The sequence below is a fragment of the Notamacropus eugenii genome, chromosome 2 (genome assembly GCF_028372415.1).
Source record: "Notamacropus eugenii isolate mMacEug1 chromosome 2, mMacEug1.pri_v2, whole genome shotgun sequence".
Taxonomy (NCBI): Eukaryota; Metazoa; Chordata; class Mammalia; order Diprotodontia; family Macropodidae; genus Notamacropus; species Notamacropus eugenii.
Genome location: NC_092873.1, coordinates 293,009,082 through 293,036,406, shown reverse-complemented (window position 1 = coordinate 293,036,406; position 27,325 = coordinate 293,009,082). Strand labels below are relative to the sequence as shown.

Genomic DNA, 27,325 nt, shown 5'->3' with positions numbered 1-27,325 from the left:
TGTAATCATGTTAAACATATTTCCACATTAGTCATGTTATGAAAGAAGAATCAGAATAAAAGAGAAAAACCACAAGAAAGAAAAAACAAAAGGCAAAAAAATGAAAATAACATGCTTCAATCTACATTCAGACTCATTGTTCTTTCTCTGGATGTGGATTTTCCATCACAAGTCTTTTGGAATTGTCTTGGATCATTATATTGCTGAGAAGAGCTAAGTCTATCATAGCTGATCATCACATAATGTGACTGTAACAGTGTACAACATTCTCCTGGTTCTGCTCACTTCACTCAGCATCAGTTCACCTAAGTCATTCCAGGTTTTTCTGAAATCCACATATTCATCATTTCTTATAGAATAGTAGTATTATTCCTTTACATTCATATACCACAATTTGTTCAACCATTGCCCAATTGACGGGCATCCCTTCAATTTTCAATTCTTTGTCACCACAAAAAAAGTTGCTATAAATATTTTTGTACATGCGGGTCCTTTTCCATTTCCTATGATCTCTTTGGGACAGAGAGCTAGTAGTGGTATTGCTGAATCAAAGGACAAGCCCTTTGGGTATAGTTCCAAACTGCTCTCCAGAAGGGCTGCATCAATTCACAACTACACCAATAATGCATTAGTGTTCCAATTTTTCCTTATCTTCTCCAACATTTATCATTTTTTTCCATCTTGTCAGCCAATCATCTGGTAGAAGTGAGGTGGTACCTCAGAGTTGTTTTAATTTGGATCTCTCTAATCATTAGTGATTTAGAATATTTTTTCATGACTATAGACACATCAATTTCTTTGAGCATTTACCAATTGAGGAATCACTTGTAGTCTTATAAATTTGAATCAGTTATCTATGTTTTAAAAATGAGGCCTTTATCAGAAACACTAGCTATAAAAATTATTTCCCAGCTTTCTGCTTTCCTTCTAATGTTGGATGCTTTGGTTTTGTTTGTGCAAAAACTTTTTAATTTAATGCAATCAAAACTATCCATTTTGCATTTCATAATGTTCTCTAGTTCTTGGTTTGGTCATAAATTCTTCTCTTCTCCATAGCTCTGGAGGTAAACTATTACTTGCTCTCCTAAGCTGCTTATGGTATCACCCTTTATGTGTAAATCATGTACCCATTTCAATCATATCTTGGTATAGGGTGTGAGATGTTGGTCTGTGCTTAGTTTCTGCCATACTATTTCCAGTTTTCTCAGCAGCTTTTGTCTAGTAGTGAGTTCTTATCCCAGAAGCTGAAGTCTTTGGGTTTATCAAACAGTAGTTTACTATAATTATTGACTATTGTATCTTGTGTACCTAACCTATTCCACTGATCCACCACTCTATTTCTTAGCCAGTACCATATAGTTTCCATGACTGCCACTTTATAATGTAGTTTTAGATCTGGTTCAGATAGGCCACCTTCCTTTGTAATTTTTTTTCATTAATTCCCTTGATATTCTTGACCTCTGTTCTTCCAGATAAATTTGATATTATATTTTCTAGCTCTATAAAATAATTCTTGATAGTTTGGTATGGTATCCAATATATATATATATTAATTTAGGTAGGATTGTCATTTTTATTGTATTAGCTTGGCCTACCCATCAGCAACTGATATTTTTCCAGTTGTTTAGGTCTTAGTTTATTTGTGTGAAAAGTGTTTTGTAATTGTGGTCATATGGTTCCTGGGTTTGTCTTGGTAGGTAGACTCCCAAATATTTTATACTGTCAACAGTTATTTTTAAAGAGAATTTCTCTATCTCGTGCTGCTGGGCTTTGTTGGTAATATATAGAAATGCTGATGATTTATATGAGTTAATTTTATATCCTGCAACTCTGCTAAAGTCTTTAATCATTTCAAGTAGTTTTTTAGTTGATTATCTAAGATTCTCTAAGTATATCATCATATCATCTGCAAAGAGTAAATAGTTTTGTTTCCTTGCTGCCTATTCTAATTTCTTCATTTCTTTCTCTTCTCTTATTGCTAAAGTTAACATTTCTAGTACAATACTGAATAATAGTGGTGATAACTGGGCATCCTTGTTTCACCCCTGATCTTAATGGGAATGCTGGTAGCTTATCTCCATTGCATAAAATGTGTGCTGATGATTTTAGATAGACATTGTTTATACTGTAAGGATAACTCCATTTCTTCCTATAATCTCTAATATTTTAATAGGAATGGGTGCTGTGTATTTTGTGAAAAGCTTTTTCTGCATCTATTGAAACCATCATATGATTTCTGCTAGTTTGGTTATTGACATGGTCAATGATGCTGATAGTTTTCCTAATATTAAACCAGCCCTAAATTCCTGGTATAAATATCACCTGGTCATAGTATATTTTCTTGATGATAAAGTTGCTGTAATCTCTTTGCTAATGTTGTATTTAAAATTTTTGCATCAATGTTCATTAGGGAAATTGGCCTATAATTTTCTTTTGGCTCTTCCCAGTTTAAGGTCAGCAGTATATTTGTGTCTTAAAAGGAATTTGGCAGGACTCCTTCTTCACTTATTTTTCCAAATGGTTTATATAGAATTGAAATTACTTGTTCTTTAAATGTTTGGTAGAATTCACTTGTAAATACATCTGACCCTGAAGATTTTTCCTTAGGGAGTTCATTGATGGCTTATTCAATTTCTTTTCCTAAAATGAGGTCAAGTATTTTTTTATTTCCTCTTTTGTTAATCTGGGCAATTTATATTTTTCTAAGTATTTCATTCATTTCACTTAGATTGTCAGACTGGCATACCGTTGTGCAAAATCACTCCTAATTATTGCTTTAATTTCCTCTTCTCTGGTGGTGAATTCACCCATTTCATTTTTGATAGTGACAATTTGATTTTTTTTAAATCAAATTAACCAAAGGCTTATTTTATTGAATTTTTCATAAAACTAGCTCTTGGTTCATTTATTATTTCAATAGTTTTCTTATTTTCAATTTTATTCATCTTTCCTTTGATTTTCAGAATTCCTAATTTGGTATTTGAGGGTTTTTAATTTGTCTTTTTCTAGCTTTTTTAGTTGCATGCCCAAATCACTGATCTCTTGCTTTATTTTACTGATGTAAGCATATAAAATTTCCCCTAAAAATTGCTTTGTCTATATCCCATAAGTTTCGGTATATTGTCTCATTACTGTCGTTCTCTTTGGTAAAGTTACTGTTTCAATGATTTGTTGTTGACCCACTCATTCTTTAGGATTAGATTATTTAGTTTCTAACTAATATTTTAGTCCATCTTATCATGGCTCTTTATTACATGTAACTTTTATTGCATCATGATCTGAAAAGGATACAGTTAATATTTTGCCATTCTGCATTTGATTGTGAGGGGTTTGTGCCCTAATACGTGGTCAATTTGTGTGGAAGGTGTTATGTACCACTGAAAAATAGGTATATTCCTTTCTTTCCCCATTCAATTTTCTCCAGAGGTCTATCGTATCAAATTTTTCCAAATTCTATTTACCTCCTTAAGTTATTTCGTTTTTATTTTACAGTTAGATTTATACAGTTCTGAGAGAGGCAAAATGAAAGACCCCCACTAGTATAGTTTTGCTGACCATTTCTTACTGTAACTTTATTTCTTACTGTCTTATTACTTACTTATTCTTATTGTATTACTTTTTACTGTAACTCATTTAACTTCTCCTTTAAGAACTTGTATCCTATACCACTTGGTGCATACGTTTAGTATTGATGTTACTTCACCTTTTAGCAAGACGTAGGTTCCCCTTCCTTATCTCTTTTAATTAGATTTTTGCTTTTGCTTTGTCTGAGACCAGAACTGCTACCCCCTGCTTTTTTTGCTTCACCTGAAGCATAATATATCCTGCTCCAGCCTTTTACGTTTACTTTGTGTGTATCTCTATGCTTCAAATGTGTTTGTATTGTAAACAACACAATAACAATATATTGTAGGATTCTGGTTTTTAATCCACTCTGCTATCCATTTTTCATTTTATAAGCTAGTTCATTCCATTCACAATCACAGTTATGATTACTGTGTTTTCCTTCCATCCTATTTTTCCCTCTTTATATTTTTCTCTCTCCTTTCACCCTGTCCGTCTCCTCACTAGTGTTTTGTTTCTGACCACCACCTCCATCATTCTGCCCTCCCTTTTTACCCAAGTGAGTCAGATCTTTCCTGAAGTCGTTCTAAGTTACCTTAAGCTAGAAAAATTTTGTTGTTTTGTACGTTCTGTCACTGCAGAATCCGTATGGAGGCTTGATTTAACAAGTTTAAAAATCATGAGAAAAAACCCTCACTAAGTGAATTATGAAGGATAAAGTACAAATGGCTTCAGGACAGAGACCATGTTTTTCCTTCTTTACCTCTACTTCCCTCCCCACTCCCCCCCAAAAAACAATGCTGAGCTCAAAGATGAGAAATACTTGGTTTTCATGTGAAGTATAAATTTTATTTAAGCTCCAAAAACAGAAATGTACCAGTCTCTTCAAAAAAGAACTGTTCTGCCTCCAACTATACTATTAAAGTATAAATTTATTTGAAAAAATAAATAAAAATCATGAACACAAAGGCAATAAAACCAAAGGACAATTTTAGACATCAGCAGCACATTCTTCAAAACTAGAATGATGCTACATAATTTTGAAAACTATTCAAATAAAATACCCCATGAGACATGGAAAAAGCTTCATGGTGAACAGAGGGCTTGACTTGGAGCTCAGATATTTATTATCAATACAGGCCTGGGCAAGTCCCTTAAGCTTTCTGGGACTCAGTTCTTCATCTGTAAAATGAGATTGATACTAATATCTAGTCCTACAGAGTTGCTGAGGACCAAGTCAAATCAACAAGCATTTATTAAGTACCTACCACGTGCCAGGCACTGTGTGGCTAAGCACTAAGGGTAAAAAGAAAGACAAAATAAAGCCACAGTTCTCAACACCCTACCATTCTGATGGGGGAGACAGTGTGAGAAAAGCTTTGTGCAAACAAGCTATATACAGGATAAACTGGGGGCAATTTCTGAAGGCAGATATTTGCTCAGGTTAAGGACTGGGAAAGGCTCCTTGCAGAAGGCTGAACTTTAGCTGAGACTTAAAGGAATCTAGAGGATTAGATAATGCTGGGATAAAGCTCCAGGCATGTTAGTCAGGCAGTGAAAATGCCTGGAGATGGAATGTCATCAAATGAGATTAAATATGGAAAGCACTGTATACATGTCAGCTATGATAATTATTCAGTATTGGTTTATGCTACAAAATTTAAATAGTTCTTTGTGATAAAAGAGTAGGAAACCATCAATCTGTTCTTTACAACTAACAAGATGCTCTCATACAGCTGCAGAAGATATCACAAAAAAAACTTGGTGATAAAGACAACAACAAGTTTTTGTGTGATTGTACTTGGGTTGCAGAACACATGGCCTCTAATGCTTCCCCATAACTGCAACCATGACTGAGCCCTGGAAAAACCAGCTTCCTGAATCCACCACCTCCAGTCAATTTCACCCTCTCAGCACCACACCCATACAGTGATAAGACTGATTCTCAGAACTATCAGATCTTTTTTTTCCATAAACAGCAAAACCACCAATCTATGCTTTCAGCTTATTCTTTTTAAGGCTCAGCTTCCCAAGAAAAGGTGTGATAGCAATTTTTCACTGGGAGAGAGGAGACTGGTACCATATAGACGATGGAGATGGATCTAGCTAATGGGCTAATTAAATAGTTATGGCCAACGTCTTCAGTGCAAAACAGAGATCAACACTGCTACAAAGTTAACTCTCACAAGGTGACCTGAATGAAATTTCTCAAATTACAGCACAAAACATGAACATTTATAACCTGTGCTTCACTTATAGCCCTGCTCTAAAAGTCAACTTCTAGCAACAAGTAAATGTTGTCTTTCCTCCAATGCACAACAGTATCACTGAAATCATATGAACAGGAAATAAACATAAGCTCATCTTTTTCTTTTAATGGCTCTGTACCACAAAACCATTTATTGAGGGGGGAAGGGTGTGAGAGGAGAATCAAGAAGCAATCATTTGAGAGTAATTTCCATAACACAATAATCCTATATCCCCTCCCCAATTTCTTAAAATCAAGGGCCACTTTCAAAATGGCTTAACAACATAGGAAATTGAAGGACAGCTTGTCCACTGTTGCCAATTTCTCTCTTAACCATGAGAATCACACTTATAATGTTAGCACAACAAAGGGGCAGGAAAGAGAAAGGGACTTTCAAAATTACCTAAGTCTAGACTTTTATAGATGAGAAAACACTGAAATATTTCCTTCATAAATTCTCTTCCACAGGGGCATTATAAACACATTTCAGTTTGAAGAGTGTTTTATTCTAGTACATCACCTCTAAACAAGAGGGTAACTATTCTCACAAAGTTCAGGTTCATTCACACTTCACTGTGAAGCTCATGGAACTCCATAATAAAAATTCTAATTTTTCATCTGTATCCTTCTTTCGTGTCTTGATTCACAAGACAAATAGTATTCTGAAGCTAAATCTCTGAATCTATCTATCTATGACTAATCATTCCAAAGGGGGAGAAAAGGTGCCATTATAAAGCAGAATATCAACAGGACTGCCTCCTCCATCATTTTTTTGGAAATGACAAACATCAAAAATGGCCATCAAAGGCCATGAATTATTGAAGTCTTAAGGAACAGATGTTGGAGATAAATTCTAAAATCCACACATTTAGACTTGGATTGAACTTTCACCACAACTGCTTTTCCCCTAATACCTATAATCATTCCATTAGAAACAACTTGTCTGACATGTTTCTGCCCAGGTCCAATTCTTACCTGATCATATTCTGAAGCACCAGGATACAGAGGCCACCCCAGGAACAGTTCAGCTATCACACAGCCCAAGGACCACATATCAATAGCCTCACAAAATGGTAGTCCAAGAATGATTTCAGGAGCTCTACAAAACAAAAACATCAGACCAAAAGATGGATTATGAGCAATTAATGCATTAAACTAAAATGCCAAGTGAGTCCTGCTTTTGCATAGAAAGTGAAGCACACTGTTAATGAAACTGAATCATCTCTGATATATTAATCAAAGGGTTCTGTACCTTTCTCCTCTCATGAAGATATTAAGTGAATAAATAGGTTCTCTTTGCGTCATTACCAAAATGAAGCTAAGTCTAGAGCAAAAATATTTATCATAGGACCACAAGTGTAGAACTGGAAGCCACTGAATTCAAATCCCACATTTTTCAAATGAGGAAAGAGAGACACAGAGAGACTAGTGATTTGCCCAGGGTCACAGGGCTAGTAGCGTTTAGAGATGAACTTGGGCTCTCTCCAATACACCAGGTTGCCCTCTAGAAGATCTCTGGCTCTTCTATATGAAGCTACTGCTCCTGCAATGTGAAAAATCTTTTTCCAAGTGAACGCTAAAGCAAAGTGCTTGGAAGGAGAGCATACTCAAGAAGTTCTGGAAGTAAACAAATTTGGAGTTCTATGCAGTAATGCAAAATTTTTTAAATATCCAGAAAGTCCCTTACACACATGGCTAATATGGAAATATGTTTTGCATGAATGTGCATGTATGAGGTAAATCTAAATGCCTGATGTCCTGGGAGCATGGGGGGCAGGGCAGGGGATGGGGAAAGGCAGGAAGACAATTTGGAAAAGGATTTTTAAAAAATGAAAACTTAAAAAGTTTCTTGTACTCAGTAGACTTTTAAAAGAGTGTCTATATAACAGAACCATAACTCTCCAGAATTTCTTGACCAATTCCAATACCACCAAAACCAAAAATATTAAAGGTATATATATATAAACTAATAACTCAGGCAGAGAAGAAGAAATGGAGATTCCCCCTCCAAATGTCTCTCTTTTAACCTATTTTAACCCATCTCTACTCACATGCTAATCGTGATTTGAAAAGATCCAAGGAAATTATGACTTGACTATAACTTTCATGTGTCCTGTATTAGGTTCAGTTATCAAGTGCTAGGAAATTGAGAAAGTGACTTGTGGGCTGATTTCTCTCAACTTACTGTATCACACAAAGACATCATGAATACCAGTTTTCAGCAACAGACTATCTTTACCCTTTTAAATATCATTCAGAAAAGCCCATGATAATATGAAATTTCCATTACTCACCCCTTTTTTTTAAATGTACGTACAATCAATCAACCCTTTTCACTGGGTAGTCTTCAGCTTTCACTTTAGAGAAGGTCTCTCCATTTTCAGTTGCTAAAATGAGTTAATGTTTTATGCTAACAATAAACTCCACAAGACCTAACAGAAAGCCAAAGCCCGCAACATGTGTCCTATTATGTTCCCTATTGATCCCTTTGCAGAAGAAATAAAGCAGTCATTTGTCATGCAAGTAAAACAAGCCAGCATTAAGAAACCTCAGGAGGAAAAGCCCTTCACCTGAGAAATACTGCAAAAGAAAGCAGGGTCCTGAGGACGAGCTAACGTTAAGAACGTGTCTGCTTTGTTGAAGGAAGCAGCAGAAGGAGCAAGCTTCCACAACCACTCCCACGAACAAACAGCACAAGACTCCTCGGATATCTTCAGACCACACTGGCCCATCTGCAAAACTTCAAGTTCCTGTCATCTTAAACTCTTCAAGAATAATAATCCCCACTAAGCTCCTATACTAACCAGAGAAAACAGGAGCTTACATTCAGTTAAGAAGTCACAATTCCAGAAATCCAAATTAGTTTTAATATACAAAAGCAATTAAAAAAAAAACCAGAATACATCTTGTCCCAAGGATTTCCTCTATTTGTTCCAAGTACAAATCTTTCCAGGAAGGAAACTTTCCTATTATATTCCAGCAATACCTAAGCTTCAAAAAAGCTCACTCTGGAGGCGTTATTAACCTCTCAGAATAGTATACGATTTTTAAAGAGGTTTTCATTGGTGAAAGCCCTAAAAAAGAGAGAACCCAAATATATCCCCCTCCTGCAACAAATACTGGCAAATGCCACCTTCTGGCATACAATGCTTTGCTTCAGTTGTTTTTATTTATCACAAGAGAGATTTTTTTTCTCCCTAAATGCGAAGGCTAAATGTATTTTAAGGGGTTTTACTGAGTAGTAGTCCAAATAAAAACAATAAACATTTTATGGCACTTTAAAAACTTTCCTCATAATGATGTCATGATTGCAAGTATTGCCTCCATTTTACAAATGAGCAAACTGAGGGTGAGAGGTTAATATGCCCAGAGTGGTTGGGACACAGTTTGTGAGGGGCAGGGCAGATGTTCTTTTCACAAGACCCTACACCACAATGTTTCCTAAAAAGATGGCAGCTCCCACTCCTCAAGTACTATAGAGTTTATAAACCATATATGATCTCATTCCATCCTCACAACTACGTGTACAAGTAGTGCAAGTATTATCACCACCATTCTACAAATAAAGAAATTGAAGATGAGAGGATAAATCAGGTCCCTTAATTCCCAAAGCAATGCTCTTGACAAGATATCACACTACTGACTCTTCCCAAACTTAAAAGTCAGAGTCCTTGAGAAACAAGGTTTCATGGATTCTCTCAGAGAGTAGTTAACTGGTCCTACACAGATCAGCAAATTGGAAGCTTACAGCCAGCTCCTGACTTTCAACAGCTAATGACTGTGACTTGTTGCTACCTCTTACAGGACTATTTGACTTGGATTGTGAAATTATTAATCAAAGAAGCAATCTTCAAAAGCTCAAATACTTGAATGGTGGGCAGAGACCTAGCTCCAGGCACCATTCCTGTTGCAGGTGGTTGTAACTGCACAGAACTGATGGAATTTCACTTTAGTGAAATGCCAATGGCATGTGTTTTTCCATGATGATAGGAGCTCTTTCATCAACTAGAGAGCTAACAAGTCCAGAAACAATATAAATGCCCTGCAAAGGCAAGGGATGTGAAATTTCAACTTTCACCTAGCAAAAGCAATCATCTCCAAGTTCAGGGCAGTGCTAAAACCAACTGGTGGGAAAGAGCTCAAATATGGCTCTCTGTCAAAACCAAGATTTTGGCTTAGAACACTGTCAGTCATCCCCAGAGGAGGGGCTGACTAATTCTGCCACCCCCGTCTTACAAGAAAGACATGTTAAATCCCCAAAAGATAGTTACAGGAAGTGGCCTGGCCATCCAATGACTCATTTTGAACAGGTAATAAACATACTTTTTATGTTTCTCAGGCTCAAAGTTTTGGTCATTGGAAGAAAATACTCCCTCTCTCTGCCTCCTTCCAATAAAAATGAAAAAAAATATTAGCTAGAGAAAATATAATTTTCCCACATTAGATTCTTTCTGTTTCTGAGGCAGTAAAAGCAGCTAGAAAAATCTATAATATGTTCCCTCAAAACAGCAGCCCCATGGTAAAATCAAAGGCAATAAACAAAACAAAGCACAAAGTAGCTCAAAAAAATGAGGCTTGCTCAACTTACTGTATCCTTTGCCTTATATTGATAGCCCAGAAATGTTCAGCTCTCATATACAAAAAATAAGAAAGACAAACTATTTCCCTTTATGTATTATAGCAAACAATCCTAGAAGAATTCATGGAGGAACAGGAATATGATGACCAACCCCTGTTGCATTCAGCTCATATTTCCTAGACAATTTTTTTTCATTGTTGGGTCTTCTGTCATTAAACCTACTCCATCTAACCTGTCAATCTTTCAAAAACCTACAAAATCAACAATACCTGGGAAGTGTCACTTACCAGGTGTTCACTGCCTTCAATGGAAGCAGAAAATATGACAAATGTTTGTAGACCCACTTGGATGGAGAAATGGTTTTAACTGCTGTCAGCGAAAGAAATCTCATGTTCCAGGTAGGTCTTAAATTTTTTTTTTTTTTTGCACCTTTGAAGAATACAACCCACTTTGGACAGAACACTGAAAAGGGTCTAATTAGTGAAGCCAGCAGTGGAAAGAGAAGTTCCTCCCTTGTGATTTCTCAACTTCAAACTTGCTTTAAATTGAAAAACTCCCCAAGGCACTAAAGCCTCTTTTCACTGAGGTCCAGACGGTGGAGTTGAGAAAGCCTTGACAACAGGACCATTTAGCCCAAATCATCCTTTTCACAACTCCTGTTTTCCCTTTCTCATCTCAAAGGTGTTAAGTCCAGTCACTAGATCACGTTACATCAAAACTGACTTTTTACAGCCATGAATAAAGTCAGAATGTATACAGTTTCACTGTATACTATAACTAGTTGAAGTTTTTTTGTTGTCTTTTTCTTTAAATGATAAAATGGTGAGGGAAATGCTTTTCCTTACTAAATTCTGGCCTACTACTACATATCAAATAATAGAATCTCAGCTGGAAATATGAGCCAGCTGGTCTGCTGAAGAATAGAAAACCACCCACGTGGAAATTGGCAATGCTAGTTATACAAGGGTTCCCACACTGGAGCAAAACCTTTGTCCCTAAGAACTCAAGACTCAAAGACAACAATGTGTCTGAAGCAAGTCAAGAGTTGTGTGGACCAAGCACTGTTTTAGTAGTAGATCCACACAATCTATTATAAAAAAAGACTGGCAAAAAAAAAAAAAAGGTGCAATAGATGTTAACATTCTGGTATGTAGTATCATCATGAAATATTTTAAAATAAAGAAGATGAAAGATTAGCTTTGAAGTTTTGATGTCTCAGTAACTAGAAGGATTTCCCTTCTTCCTAAAAGGGGCAAATGCTGGATGCATTTTTTAAAAAGAGGGTAAAGCAGCATGAAAGAAGCTTAAGTCCCCCATTGTAGATAAAAGCCAGTGATAAAACTGGAAAACCTCAGCCATGCTGCTACCAGAGAAGAGCAGCACAGAAAATGTCAAATTCAAAAAGTCCTGAAACACAAACATCAGAAACTGCACAGAATGTGTTCCTATTTCTGGGTGAGACCCTTGTTTAGTTTGGGTTAGGATTTCACAGCTATCATTGAGGGGCCAACTGCTGTGGGCGGTTAAAGAGCTTTGTTGAAAAATTATCAGGGGATGGATTTCAAAGCATCTGAAAATCCTATGTCCTTTTCTAGAAAAAGGAAATCAATAAATCCAGCTTCATCACCTCAGGGTATACTCAGGCTCCAAATTACTCAAGTGACAACTTCATATAAAAGGGCAGAGAGGAGATCACAGTTACCAGCTCTCTACACACCACTGAATTCTAGCTAACCATTAAACCAGGATGATGCTCCCTTCAGAGCCTATCCACTTAGAAATGAAAATCTAAGAAAATGTTTTCTGTAAATAATTTTACATATACTCTCTGACTGAGATTTCAATAACTTCATCCCTGAAATTATCAGCAATTGCTAATAAGGGCCAAGTTCTGAAAGTGGAATGCGTTATGTCCAACCTGGGGTAAAGAGTTACTGATCAACATGGGAGAAAGTGTGGAAATGAGGGCACAGAGAAGAAAAAAGATCAGAAAAGGAAAGAAAAGCTAAAAAGCACTCACTCCTTTATTATGGAATATTTTCCCATTACCTTCATAAGCAGGTGGCTAGGTAACTGGCCCTTCAAAACACTCATAATCTGTGATGGGGGAACAGCTAAAGAAAATTAAAGGCAAGTTAATTTTGTCTAGAACTGCTGTGTAACTCTGGGGAGTCACTAATTTTTTTAATAAATGAGGATCAGAATCTCAAAGACTAAGAGGCTACCTGGGGCAGCAGGTGACCAAACCCCAGAAGCTCTCCTAATCCCTCTCCCCAATTCATTCTAGAGTCAATATAACAGGAAAAAGACTGGGGGAGGGGTAAAGGGAAGGGATTCAAGAGAGTAGTATGCAAATAATTCTGGCATGTGTCATTATCTAGGAAATAAAAGCCCTTATGTGAACAAAAGGCAGTCAAGAATTTTTATCAGGGTCAAGGGCTTTGCTCTACTTACTTAAAGAGCTGCGTTTTTCTTCAATTCTATGTTTCTCAATAATAGTGGTAATAACTGTGTCTTTGCCAAAGATAAAGTTGTCTTTCAATAATTATGGTATCATACATTAATTAGGATAACTGATTAGCTTATCAATCTAAGAGTATAACTTAACAAATCATGTAACATTCAGGTTAGTGACTAAGTCAGTTAAAATCCTTTGGCCATGATCAGAAGGAAAACAGAAAGAATCACATAGAGTGGATGACCTCTGAGGTCCCTAAGGTCAGCTCTAAATCTACAATCCTATGATCTTGTGGAAGAAAAGGAAAAGATAGCCTACAGTATGATTCAGAGATGTATAGCTAATGGGGGGGAGGGGAGAGTTCTCTAAAATAGTATTCCCAGTTAAAAGGCTCAGAAAAGCATCAGTAATAAATACAACCTATCTTGCACCAAAAGAGAAAAGAATGAGTGTGGAGTGGAGTAGTCCTAGAGAAAGATTCATGGTGATGTCACAACAACTTGTGACAGACATCCCTCAGTCTCAGGACAGTAAGAGTTCCTTACTCTTTTCTGAAAAAGTGGCTCCAAAGGATGCTATGGAGAATCTCCAACTAGCCTAAAAAACAGGCAAGTCCAGAAACAAGTTTCTGTAGCAGATCATCCTCTATCTCAGTGGACACCCTATCACCACAGGCCTATGTTATACTGATGGAAATGATTCTAGTAAATCTATATAGTGTGTGTTTTAAGAGTGTCTCTCTAATCCAGTCGGATGGGATCTTCAAGAGGGGATAGACACTTGCCTGTAGTACCGTGACTGTAAGTAGGTGGAGCATACAGCTTTGGATACATGACTGGCAGAGCCAAAGTCAATGACCTTCACACGGTATGGCTGGCGCACAGGATCCACCAGCATGATGTTTTCTGGCTTGAGGTCAGCATGAATCAAGCCGAGGCTCTTAAGCTTCATCAGAGCGGTGGCCACCTGCTGCAGGATTGGCCGGATGTACTTCAGCGGCAGTGGACTAAATTTGTTCTGCTTTAGGAAATCATATAAGTTCTGCTCCAGCATCTCGAACACAAGGCAGGTGTGATTCTTGTGCTGGAAGCACTCATAAGAACGAACAAAATTGTACTCATCAGCATTCTCACTGCTCAGGCGGGAGAGGATGCTCACTTCAATCTGCCCCTGTCGGGCATAGGAAGGGTGGTTTTTCAAGATCTTAATCGCAACAATTTCCTTGGTACTCCGCTTCCAGCACTTGGCCACCTGCCCAAATGTCCCCCGGCCCAAGAATTCTAGGACCTCGTAGCTGTTGGTCATGGAGCAAAGGATTTCATGCTGGACCAGCTGGTAATCCCCTTCTCCGCTGGAACTGCTGTTCTTGGTGGTCACGGTGGTGGTCGTGGCAGCAGCACCCACCACGGTTCTGTTCTGCAGCATGAGAGGGGGGTGTTCTTCTATGATCTGCACGCTACCGTTGCTGTCCACCTCCTCACTTTTTCTTTTCAATCCACATTTTTGATAGGGCTCCAGCAAAGAAACGTTGCCTCTATGAGCAAGGGTCTGGCTGCTCTGGAAGGATGTCGTGGCAGCACCACCCGTGCTGTCAGCGGCTGTGACCACGATGTGCTCCACTGTGGGAGCTGGCAGGAGGAGGCTCTGGTCGTAAGAAGGGAGGTTGAAACTTGTCACCTGGTGAGAGGAGCTGGCTTGCCCTTGTGCGGCTGAGAGGTTCTTGCTGTGGGTATAATACTTTTCGTTGCTGCTCTGTCCTGAAACATCCCAGCCAGAAGGCTCTATTTTCAGTTTCTTTGCACTGCAGAAGGCACTCGATGAGACTGACGGGGGGGAGAACACCTGCAGCTGTGATGCCATACCTAGAGATAACCGAGAGACAGAAAAGGCGTTAGCAACGTTCTTGACAAGCACACTTTGAGTAGGGGTGGAAGCAAACTTTTTCTTTTAGAAAAATGTGAAAATACTCATCTCTCTGCTCTGTAGAAATAACACACCCTTCTGATCTGATTTTTAAGCATCTATTATCTTCTTTTCTAAATAAAATGCCATTGATATTTCCCAATATAAGCTTCTCCCCTTCCCCAAAGCCATCCCTAAAAGTTCAGCAGAACTAACCAACACATCAGCAAAGTCTGACATTGTAATGTTCGACACCCTTAGTGCTTCTACCTCTACAAAGAAGGGGGAAAAGAAAGCTCCTGCCTCTTCTTTGGGGCTATGTTTGGTTGGAACATATATTCTCAGCAAATACTGTTCCTATTGTACAAGGATAAAGTGTTTCACCTAACTATATATATCTAACAATTCATCCTACACACACACACACACACACACACACACACACACACATACATACACACACACACACACAATGCCAAAATAAGTATTTCTGAATGAATTCGTTTTTCTGATCTGTACTTGTATCTTCTTCCCTCTTCATTAGTTAGTAAGCTCCAAGAGGACAGGAGCTTTATCTAAACTTAATATCTCCCCAATCTCAAGAACTGAGGTAACCAAGTAGCATTATAAAGGAGATACAAATAGCTGTATAAGCAGATTAGTAATAGGAGAGTGGATTAAAACATTTCTAAGGTACCTTACAACAAGAGGTCCCAGAAACAGGCCTGGCATACCTGCCAGTGCAGCCTGAACCGGAATAAAATGTAATTGGGAAATATTTATCAAAATAAATAAAAACACAGTAAAACATAGGTAATATTGATATGTGGTTTTTCTACGTCAATATGAAGCCCTTAGGGACCCTAAAGTATGGGTTAGTGGCCTTATTTTCATTTAAGTCTTAACCATTCCGCCATATAACACTATGGACTCAATATGTCATCTTCCTTCTCACCTTGGCTACTGGATTAGTTTCCTGTCTGGTCCAGTATATCTGCCTTGCTAATTCACACTCTCCACAGCTGACAAATGGACATTGCTAATGTGCAGCTCTGCCCATGTCTCTCTTCCTCCATGGCTGCTCATTACCTGGCTGGCACTGAAAACCCTTTAGTCTGCAGTCCCAGCCTATCTATAAAGGTCACTCCCCTCACACACTCTTAGCCAAACTGGCCTACTCACTGTTCCCCACCACAAAGCCTTCCATCTTCTGAAGCTATACACCCTAGAAGGATGCTTTCCCTCCATCTCTTCACCTCTGGGAGCCACCATAAGTCCAAGCACCACCTCTTGCAAAAGGCCTCTCCTAATTCTCTCAGTGGGCAGCTGGGTGGTACAGTGGATAGAATGCTGGGCCAAGAAGACCTGAGTTCAAATCTGGCCTCAGACACTGGCAAAACCATTCCAGTATCTTTGCCAGAAGACCCAAAATAGAAACACAAAGAGTCAGTCGTTACTGAAATGACCCAACAATAACAAATTATCCCAGTAATTACTGTCCCCGCAAATCACTGTACATTTACTCTGCCTACATCCTGCTTATACATATCTATGAATCCAATGAATCCCTTTAGTAGAATACAAGCTCCCTGAGGGCAGTAGTCTCATTTTGTATGTGTATGTATCCCCAAAGCCTAAAACACAGATGCTTAATGAACACTGACTTGAGTCTCTAGGACACACAGACATTACTCTGCCCACAACATCCTCACACCCTACTTTTTCTGCTCCTGTTTAAATACACACATTCCCAGGAAGTCCTAGAACATTTTGGTTCAAGGGAAACTAGCACCCAGGACAAGAGTTGTAGGCAAAATACTTCAGGGGGAAAGAAACTGATAAATCTACAAAATGATAACCTGTCTTTGATCTGTAGTAACACTTGTGACTACTTGAACACCCAAGGTGCAGACTGTGATCAGAAACTACAGTATTTGGGAGGCTAAAATAAGCATTTCTGTAATTCAGTTACCCAAGGAAAAGTATTTAAAGGTCTAAGACTTAGAGAAAAGTCTCCATTTCAATACATATAATAGCTTACTAGTCACAGAACAACCAGAAAGGAAGGAAGCATTATAAAGGATGTTACACAACATCAGAAAGCAATTGTGTACATTTCTCTGGGCCTGAATACAACTGAAAACCATCTGTATTAGGCCTAAGTTGCAGGAATGACAAACATTCCTCAGCTTCATTTTTTTAATTTAAGGGGGGAAAAAAAGGTTTTACACAGTTCACAGGACATTCCTATAACTGAACAAAATTATACAGCATTCTATTCAAAGGCAAACCAGGTTGCCCAGTCATTACTTCTATAATACTAAAAAGCTAAATTCACTGTAATGCTTTCCCACTATTTATAACTTACGAGTCATCTTATTTCATGCCTACCAACAAAATCATATGCAAAAAATATACTTTTGAAAGCATTTAGAGGATCATTCCTTATTTAAGCCAAACTGTTTTTGAACAATGAAATGGGGGGAGATTTCAAAATGGACTTTTCTTCATATTTGATGATCTGCTCATCTAGTCAAAATCTAACCCTGAGCTTTCAAAAATATGTAAGCATGTGCCTAAATAACATGAATATAATAAGTATCCAGTTTATAGCTATGCCCAGATATGTGGTCTGCATAATAACTAACAATTCACATTTCTATAGCGCTTTATGGTTTACAAAGGTGCCTTTCTCACAACAATACTAAGGTATAAGTAATATAGTTTCATCCTTATTTTACAGATTAGGAAATTGAGGCTCTGAAAAAATAGTAACACACAACTAGTAGTGGATTTGTAAACAATGGTACTAGAAATTAACTTTCCTGAAATGGAAGGCTAATTCCAGTAATGTGTAAACTAATACACATTTTTTTAATGGCAACTGTAGGCTAGCAAACATTACACCACCAAAAGACCTGTACCCAAGGAAAAAAAATGATACTTAAGGATTACAAAATCTTTATAGTGAGTATTGCCAGTGAGTTCAAGTTCTTGGAAATATTTTCAAAGTTCTAAGTTTGTATATGAAAATAATTCTCAGTGAAATAAACTGGTAATACCCCCCCACAATGCAGGAACTAGTAATCCTGCTATAGAAGGTTTTGGTAAAAGGCAACTCCAAACAGTAGATGACTCCACACCTTTGTGTAAATTTGTCAAGATTTCCTACTAGAAGTGTTTCACTAGCTTTCACAACATCAACAATACGCTTTAGTTATTTAGTATCAAAATACCAGAACCCCCTTGTACTTGTACCTTCCACACTTTTGCTAGCTGAGTTTCCCCTTCCCCTCACTGTCATCTAGAATTAAAAGCACAGCAGGGTGGAACAATCATAACAGCCCAGGGAAAAAAAGCATCATCACATTCCTTTAAGACCACTCAAATTCTGCTAGGACCGACAGATTCCAGAGACAGCTCTAAAAAAAAAAAATGCTGGGTTCCCTCAGCTGGGGGAAAAAAATAAAGGCCCTTAACTCCACATGGAAGGTAACCCTCCAATTTAGGTTACGGGCACCAAAGCTAAAAAGAAAAAGATCTTCTGCTAAATTTGCATGGAAAATGCTTAAAACAAAACTCTTACTTGTGGAAAACCGATTCCTGAAATGAATATCTTCATTTCAAACCTCAAGATTCACCTTCCAACATTTTATCAAAATATATAAGACCTACAACAAAGTTGCTCTTTAAGAGTCAAGTACAAACTAGAGTTGAGTGGCCAAAAAGAGTTTCACTGCCACTGATGAGGAAGTCTGAAAAGGCAGTATTAAGGGCCTCCTTTACAAAGGCTCTCCTAACAGATCCATGTGAATGATCTCTCCAGATACCAGAGATGACAAGCAAGCCATCTCTGCCTGACCATGATGCACCACTTTCACCCTAGTCCTCCAATAAAATGGCTTTCAAGAATGTATGCTGTGGCCAGAGCCCCTTCCTCACTCAAACACCCAAATATAGACACACTGATCGCAAAATGATTTTTGACAATAATAATTATTTTTATTTTACGAACAGGAATCAAGAAGTCAAATAATCCTGAGTTGAAAGAGTGCTACTCAAAGCAACTCCTTCATAATAGATCTTGTTATAATGCAGTCTTTAGCAATTTATATCTTGTTAGAAATAAACATGTTAATCTCTTTCTACTGTTTCTATTTGAAGTGCCATCTTTACCAAAACTGGCAAGATGGTAACCTGAAATAGCTGTAATAAATTTTTTGGGGTTTGCAGCCCTCTTACTCTCTTGGCTGATAATATGCATATATGTAAACATGTAGATACACATATGTCTGCATGTACTCTACATTCCTCTAGCACCTGGGGATAAACAAGAATGAGCACTTACAGTGATAACCCAGGTAAGCAAAGGACAGGTGTACTATGTGGACAAAGAAAAGCTTTAGAAAAAACCACTCTAATTCTTTTCACTAAAAAGTGACCATTTTTACTATTACCACAGAGATATCTCTACACATTCTTAAATTACATGACAGTATTCACAAGAAGTGAAGCATGGATTCCTATAAATGCCTACTGATGGATTTCTGGGCGGTGAAGCTCAGACATTCAACATTCTCATGGGGGAGGCAGGGTGCCAGATGGCAGGTAAAATCTCTCCCATTTTAAATCCTAGGACACCAAGGAATTGTGGCTAATGAGTCACTTCTAAGTGACTGATTCCAGAGTCACCAAGGGAGTCAAAGGAGGTACTAGAAATAAAATCAGTCTCAGGACTTTTACCTAAGAGGTCACATTCCCCTTCCCTCTAAATATTAAAGGGCATCTCAGAATTATTTCCAAATAAACTAAAAAAAGCTGTTATTCTAGCCAAGCCCACCAAAAAATTATCATATGGGAGGGGAGGAGAAATTATGATATGGAGAGGGGGGAGAAATGAGGAAATATGCACACACAGGTTTTGAATGTAGAAATGCAAAAAGGAGGTTTGAAAATCTATGACCTTAATTTGAATAAAACAAACTCCCCACACCCCTTTCCTTTCAGAATTACCCCACAAATGAAACCATCTGAAAAAAAAACCAAACACTTCCCCAGTGGTTTGAACTAGAGTTTAGACTGGTCAGCAATTCCTGTAAATAAATGAGCTATATAGTCCTATGGTGTTTCTAGTGTTTTATGAGGCCTTTTTACACAATAATACTCTTCGTTATCTGGACAAGAACGGCTTTCTTTCAAGGTAGGTTATTTCTTTCTGAAATAATATCAGTAACTCTTCAAAGATAACATGAAATTAAAAATGTATACCTACATAACATTCTAAAATAATTCCCCAAAGTAATTAGATGTGATTTATATACATAGAAAAGACTAGAGATAGCAGGAAAATGGACAAGCAGGACAGCTTTGAAAATAACATGCTGAATCTGCTGCATAGTTGGAGGAAGAAGAGAGTTGTATGTGGCCCTGGTGTATGTACAATCCTATCTTTTTCTGTTCCGCTTTACATATGGAAATGCTCATCTTTTTGGTATATTTAAGATCAATATTTTTTGGGTTTTAAAAAAAAGGTCACGGCAACTCATCTTAGTATTTGCATCATTATTAACAAATGAGAAGGTCCAACTGTGTAGACACCTTGTCCAGATCAATCCAGAAAGGCCTCAGGAAGAGAGAACTTGAATAATGTTACAACACTTGGGCAGAGGAAGAAGGAGACAGTTTCGAGAGCATGAAAACTAAGTAGAGATATGTAAACTGAAATGGAAGGAGAGAAAATAAAGAACAGTAAGAGATTTACTTGGCTGGATCAAAGAATGCTGGCAGGAGAATCCTGGGATAAGAGATGCATGAGGGAAAAGGCACAGATTCAAAGACTTCTTAGAGCTGAAAGAAACTTTGAGAGATCTAGTCCTGGAGTCCGCAAATTTTTTAAAAATACTTTAACAACTGCTATTTTAATTGACTTCCTTTGTAATCCTACGTGTTTTATGCATTTAAAAACATTCTGAGAAAAAGTACATAAGCTTTACCAGACTGCCAGAGAATTCCATGACACAAAAAGGGTTAAGAATCCCTATCTAGTCCAGCCCTTTTATCCCAGAGAGGAAGAAACCTCAGTAGAGGTTACTAAACCAAAGGGAAACAGCTGGTGGTAAAACTAAGACTAGAGCACCAGACCTGGTTCTTGCTGATCACACTAGGTTCTAGACTCTATCCTTTCAGCATCTCTGTCCTTCCCTGGCCAACCCTCATGCCCTCTGGACCCCTGTTCTATTGCTAACAAATTGCCCTTCTCCTCAGCCTTGCACCCTCCCCTGGAAATTACTTGGCATATATTTCCTAACAGGCACGTCAGACCATGTCACTGCCCTACCCCCATTCAATGAGCTCTAGCACCTCCCTACATTTCCTCACCTCCAAAATCAACTATCAAATCCTCCATCTGGCACTCCAAGTCCTTCCCAGCCTTCTTCTATTTTCTTCTCTCCATTCATTCTGTGATCCAGTTACACTGTCCCCCTTTGCAATTCTTCATACAGGACACTCCAACACCAGACCTGGTACCCTTTTCACTGGCTATCCCCCCACCTGGGATGCTCTCCTTCCTCACTTCTACTTCCTGGCTTCTTTCAAGACTGTGCTGAAATCCCACCTCCTGCAAGCAGCTTTTCCTGATGCACTGTGCACCCCCACTGACACACACACACACACACACACACACACACACACACACACACACACACACACACATTCCCACCCCCTCCACTACCCCCACCCCCCCATCTTCTTTCTTTTCCACCTGTGTGGATCTTGTAATGTAGTCGTTGGCCATAGTTGGGATTTCCTTAAATGTGTACGTATTGTTTGCCCTCAACAGACCCTAAGATCCTGGAGAATAGGAATTCTTTGTCTTTGTGTCCTCAGGCCTAGCATTTCATAAGTACTTCTGGTGACTATAAAAGCAGGACAATTTTGTTAAGCAGACACCTAGACACAGTAAACAATAAGAAAACACACAATGGTGCATATCAAATTAAAAGACACAAAATGAGGAGTGCAGGCTCACCAGGTGATGGAGGACTCAGACTTAGGAAAGATGAGTTTTTCAAGGAACGTGAGATGACTGAGTAAAATTGCCCCAGATGATGTGACAAGAAAAGATTAAAGGAAAAGGCTGAAGGGAAAGAAAGGAAGAGATACAGGACAGTAATGCAAACCAAAAGATGGCCACAGACAGGATAGGTATAGGACCTACAAAAGATGATTAAAATTCTGAGGCTCCTAATAACACTGTTTGCAAATATTTACTTACCACCAGCTATATGCACTGGACAGTATCCCTGCCTTCAATTGAGTAGAGGTGATAAGGCAGATCAGACAGTATATAAGATACAAATTAACATAAATATATAAGAGGATTTGATGGCATGGTAGAAAAAGAACTGAATTTATGTCAGCAAAAGAGTTTGAACCCTGAACCTGATATTTATTATATGTGTGACTTTGGCTAAGTCACTTAAAAATGTTGAGCTCCAATTTCCTCATCTTTAAAATGGAGTGGATGTGGGGAGTGGGGGTGCACATTCACTCAACAAACATTTATTAAGTACTTACTGTGTGCAAGGCCATATACATAAAGCAGGTGATAGAATAGTGACTAGAGCTCTGGGCCTAAAGTCAGAAAACCTGAGTTCGAATCTGATCTTGGACACTTTATGTGACCCTGGACAAATCACTTAACCTGTCTGCCTCAGTTTCCTCAACTGTAAAATGGGGATAATAACTGCACCTCCCTTGCAGGGTTGTTTTGAGGATAGCATAGCACAGTGCCTGGCACATTGTAGGAAACACATATTTATTCCCTCCTAGGAGGGAACAATCCCAAGAGAATGAAAAGACAAAATTTAAAAGGCTTTCTTCACAAGAAGCTCAAGTGGAGGGGAGTGGAAGAGATACAGGTACATAATTAAAAAGAGAGAGTAATTTGAGAAACAGTACTAACCACCTGGTGGGAAATCTGGGAAGGTTTCCCTAGATGATGGACCTGAGCTGAGCCTGGAAGGAAGATAGGAATTCTGAGGTAGAGAGATGAGCGGAACATGCATTCCAGGCATGGAGACATAGCTTGTGAAAAGGCAGTCAAAAGATGAGCTGCCTGGCAGACCAGTTCAGCTAGAATGTAGAATGTATAAAGGGCAGTAATTATAAGGGAAGGTTGGAAAAGTAGGCTGGAGCCAGTCTGTGGAGGGTCCTAAACGCCAGGGAGGTGTTTGCATTTTATCCGAGTGTCAATAAGAAACTACTGAAGGCTTGGAGGCAAAGGAACGACATAGTCGGACTGTGACTTGGGACAATTATTTTGGTAGCCATGTGTAAGATGTGCTGGAAACACAAGGACTTTAAACAGGGAGGCCCTTTAGGGGACTATTACAATAATGTAAGCAAAAGGGGATCAGGGCCTGGAATAAGATGGTAGCTTTATGTAAATGGAGAGAAGAGGGCAAATGAAAACGTGTCTGGATTATTTCAAGTGACTCCCAATTCTACCAACAGGCCTGGACAATGGTGAATCGTTGCTTTAAAAATCATCCTTGGATTACAGAGGACCTGTGTTCAACTTAAATCTAAAGAGCCATGAATGCTAGCTAAATGAGTCAATTCAACATATATTTAAGTGACTATGTGCAAGGCACTGGGGAAGAAGGGCTAGAGAAAAAAGCAACATTACAACAGCTTGAGAGGAAATAAGGAAACTGCTTCATGTGTGGCATCACAAGTAGGCCTTTAAGGCTAGGTAGGACTCCATGGATGGGGGAGGAACGGAAGAGAAAGCAGCTCTTGCTGTACCCAAACAGGGTAGGTAGGTCATAGAGAGTGGGACATGGGCAAGGCAATAGATTATAGAAGGATGGAAAGGTATGCTGCAAACAGACTCAAGAGTTCATAATACCACAAGGGTCCTGCAACAATATACAACACTTACCAAAAGTAACACAAATACTAAAATTAGGAGGCATGTAACCAGGCTGGTTTGGTTCACTGGTTTCTACTTAGACAACTTTAGACTAGATGTGCTTAAAAAAACACAAAATCACAGGATGAAAGGTTCTGTTTTCTAGTGTTATGTGAACTTTAAAGTTATCTTTAAATGGAAGGGAAATGGGGAATTCTGATTTGATTCTGACAAATCAACTTGTCCTAAAGTCAATAAAACCAGTTAGCCTAGAGGACGATATGAGCTATACCATTCTTAAGTTATATACCTACAAGAATACTCTTGTTTATTCTGCATTAAGTTCTCAATCTGACTGATAAAATGCTTTCTTTATTAGCCTGCAGACCTGTGCTTCCAAGTCATCCTAGCAAAAGTTCTTCAAATAAATCTGATTATCTCTCAAAAATCAATAACCACCTGCATCATACTTTTTTGGTAGGATGTAACCTACAGCCCTTGTATAGGGAAGTTCCTTCTACCAAACGTTCAGTAACTTAAAAGAATTTTAGAGAGGCTGAAAAAGTTACTGTGAAAGACAATGTTAAGTTGATTTTCAAATGTTTTCCTCAAAGCTTTGATCTCATACAGACCGGAGAACAACGAACAAGCAGGTAAAGCCATCCTTAGTTATCCTCAGTAATCTGAGGGGAGTGGGGGGCAGGGAGGAAGAGAAAAACCAAAGGCGGTCAGGAATCAAAAATAACTTTTACGTAAACAAGGGCAAAATTGCAGGTCTTACGCTGGCCAAGGGAGCAGCAGCCACATAATTTCACTCGACTTGGCTGGGAGGAGGAGGTTTGGAGGATTCTATCTCCTCATGCCATTCTCTCCCACCAGCCAGAAGCCTCTCTGTCTGACATGGTCCTCTCAAAGATAACAGATGGGTTGTTTTTGTGTTTTCTTGGAGCCGGGAGATGGAGGCTGGGAGTGGGGTGAGGGGAAGGCCTCAGTACTTCGGTGGCTCTAATTGATGCTTCCCAAGGTGGCTCCAGTCCATGAGATCATCGGGGATGGAAAACGTGATGCTGCTCTGCCCCCAAATGAGTGACGTGGGATTCGGTGGCCAGAGTCGGGGAAGGACCCCACGAGTGCGGGTGATTTGCTCTCCCAAGCCGGCCCCCGCCCCACCCTCGCCCACTCGGGGGAAGCCCACGAGCGCCAGGGCCAGCCCAGGCCGGCAGCTGGGTCTGTTACCACAACAAACTCGAGGGAGGCGAGGGCTCGTTGCCAGGCACAGGGGCCTCCCCTCCTCTCCCCGCCCTCGCCCCGAGCGCGAGCCCGAGCCAGGAGTTGGGGAAGGGGCACCAGGCTGCCCCCAGCGCGCCCTCGCCGCCCGCCAGCCCCCCCGGGCAGGGACGCGGGTGGATGGGGGGCCTGGCGCTCGAGGGGGGGCAGCACCTCGCCCATGGGCGCCCCGGCCCCCCGCGGGACCAGCGGGTCCCGAGAGAGCCGGACCCGGGCGCCTCCCGCCCGCCCCCCGCCCGCACTCACCGCCGGTGGGTCTGGGTCTCAGCCGCGGGCTGGGGCTGCCAGGAGGAGCAGGAGGCGGAGGCGGAGGCCGAGAGATCCGGGGCCCCGCCGCCGAGTCATGATCCCCTCCGCCCGAGCCGGCCCGGGCCCCGGGCCCCCGCCCCCCGGAGCCGCCCCAGCGCCCGCCCGTCCCGTCCCGTCCCGGGGGGAGGCGGGGAGCCGCCGCCGCCTCAGCCGCCGCCGCCGCTCCCGACCCCGGCCCCGGCCCCGGCTCCGGCTCCGATTCCTTCCCGCCGCCGCCGCCGCCGCCGCCGCCGCGGCCTCAGCCCCGCGCTCCCGCCTCGACCTCCCGCTCCGCCCGTCCGGGGCCACAGCCGGGCCCCTCGTTCTGCAGGCACCGCCGCCAGGCCCAGCCAGCCGAATGCCGAGCGGCCGCCCCCATTCCGCCAGCCAGCCCAAGCCCAGCCCCGGCCCAGCCCCGCCAGGCCGGAACTACTCGCTGGGAGCCCGCCCCTCGCCGCCATGACACCTACAGAGGCGGAAGTGCTCGCCGGCGTCGGCGCCGGCGCCGACGCCGCCATGATGAGGCCGTCAGTGTCCGGGAGCATCCTGCGATGGCGATTGGGCGCGCCTCCGTGGGGAGCCAGCGTGGATCGAGCTAGATGTCTCGGGCGTGGGGCCGGCCTGCCAGCGCCTTCTCACCGCAGAGCCCGCGGTGGTCACTCTGGCGGGACTCGCCTTCCGAAGGGGGGAGGGGGCCGATCGGGAAACTGCGCGAGCTGCGTGACGTCACCGAGCCTCAGTGTGACGTCATCGGGCCTGACCTGGCCCACTTCCCGCAGGCAGCCTGTGGTCCATCGCAGGCCTCATTGAAGGCCTTGACCTTGTCCACCTCCTCCCGTCCCGCCGTTTCCCAGGTCTCCCGTGTATACAGGACCATCGTCCGTGCCATGGTTGGTCTCCCAGACTCAGTTCTCCCCAGCTCAGCTGCCCAAGTGACCTTCCTAAAGGGCAGGTCTGACCGCCGGGGGCTCCCCGCGATCCGACGGCGAGCCCTTCGCGGAGGAGGGATTCGAGTCAAAAACATTTTAAGGAGATAGTGTGTGCCAGGCACCGAGGCCAGCTGGGCAGCTCCTGCCCCCAAAGAGCTTCCGTTCTCAGGGCAGAGACAGAGGCCTGCAGAGAAGGGAGACTTGAGGAGAAACAAACGAAGTTGTGGCAAGGAGAGCGTGCCCAGTGCCAGGGGGAGGCAGCCCGGGCAGCAGCGGGCAGGCAGGGTCGGGAGTGCCATCGCTCTCAAGAGTTTGCAGTCTGCTGGGGAAGGAAGTAACCTTTGAAAAAGTGCAGCTTGAGGGGAAACTGAGAGAGGGACAGATGTGACACCTCAGAGGGAGGAGCGCCCCAGATGGGACCGGCAAAAGAGGCTTCCGAGAGGGAGATGAGGGGTCCGGGGGTGACTGGAGGACGGACGCAGACGGCAGGGCGCAGCACGTCGAGTCAGCGCAGAAGGCCTCTTGGCTGGAGCGAGGAGCAATTGTGCCAGGCCTGGAACGCCGGGCACAGCAGGCTGTGCTTTATCCCCTAGGCACCACGGAGCCGCCCAAGGTTTTTTCAGGTTTTCTTGGTTCTAGGTGGAGGATCAGTGGGAGAGCCTGGCAGGCTGTTATCCCAGTCCAGGCTGGAGGTGGTAAAGGGCCGTACCAAGATAATGACTGTTGAAGATGGCTACTAGAAAGGTTTTCACTTGAGGAAAATCATTTAGGAGAAGCCATCGCGGGAGGGACGGCAAAGACACTCAGAAGACAGCCCATCTGGCAGAGAGTATCCGGCCATCCCCCTTCCTGCAGTCTCAGCTGGCCCCAAAGCCCACTCCTCCAGTCTATCCTTAGGTGCCTGCTGGAAGATGCTGTTGTGGTGGCTGCATGTTGACTAAGAAAGCTACATGTTAACATTATCTCTGTTTTGTTGTGTTTTTATTTTGTTAAACTGCATTTTGTTTGGGCTGCATTCCCGAGTGTGGGCATGTGCCCAAGGGCTGCCTCTACTCTAAACCACCACTGGAAAATGTATGCCCCTCCTGCATGTCACTTCCTAGGGCCACAATTCCAGCTGTCCCATCCTAATTAAGACTCATTGCTAAGTAAG

General features: G+C 41.2%; 1 protein-coding gene across 5 annotated transcripts in view; it reads right to left on the bottom strand.

The window, feature by feature from the left end:
• The window catches only part of HIPK1 (homeodomain interacting protein kinase 1), a 48,041-nt gene extending 22,241 nt beyond the window's left edge, over window positions 1–25,800 (bottom strand). For 3 of the 5 annotated variants that reach the window (XM_072644399.1, XM_072644401.1, XM_072644402.1), the window contains exons 1-3: window positions 25,202–25,324; window positions 13,634–14,711; window positions 6,788–6,911 (exon numbers count right to left, since the gene is read on the bottom strand). In XM_072644399.1, coding sequence (XP_072500500.1) covers window positions 6,788–6,911; window positions 13,634–14,709 — 1,200 coding nt within the window. In that variant the 5' untranslated portion in view covers window positions 14,710–14,711; window positions 25,202–25,324. Of the gene's footprint in view, window positions 1–6,787; window positions 6,912–8,382; window positions 12,187–13,633; window positions 14,712–25,201; window positions 25,325–25,713 lie in introns of those variants that run through there. The other 2 variants (XM_072644400.1, XM_072644403.1) reach the window with 2 other exon arrangements.
• Window positions 25,801–27,325: the final 1,525 nt, after the last annotated feature.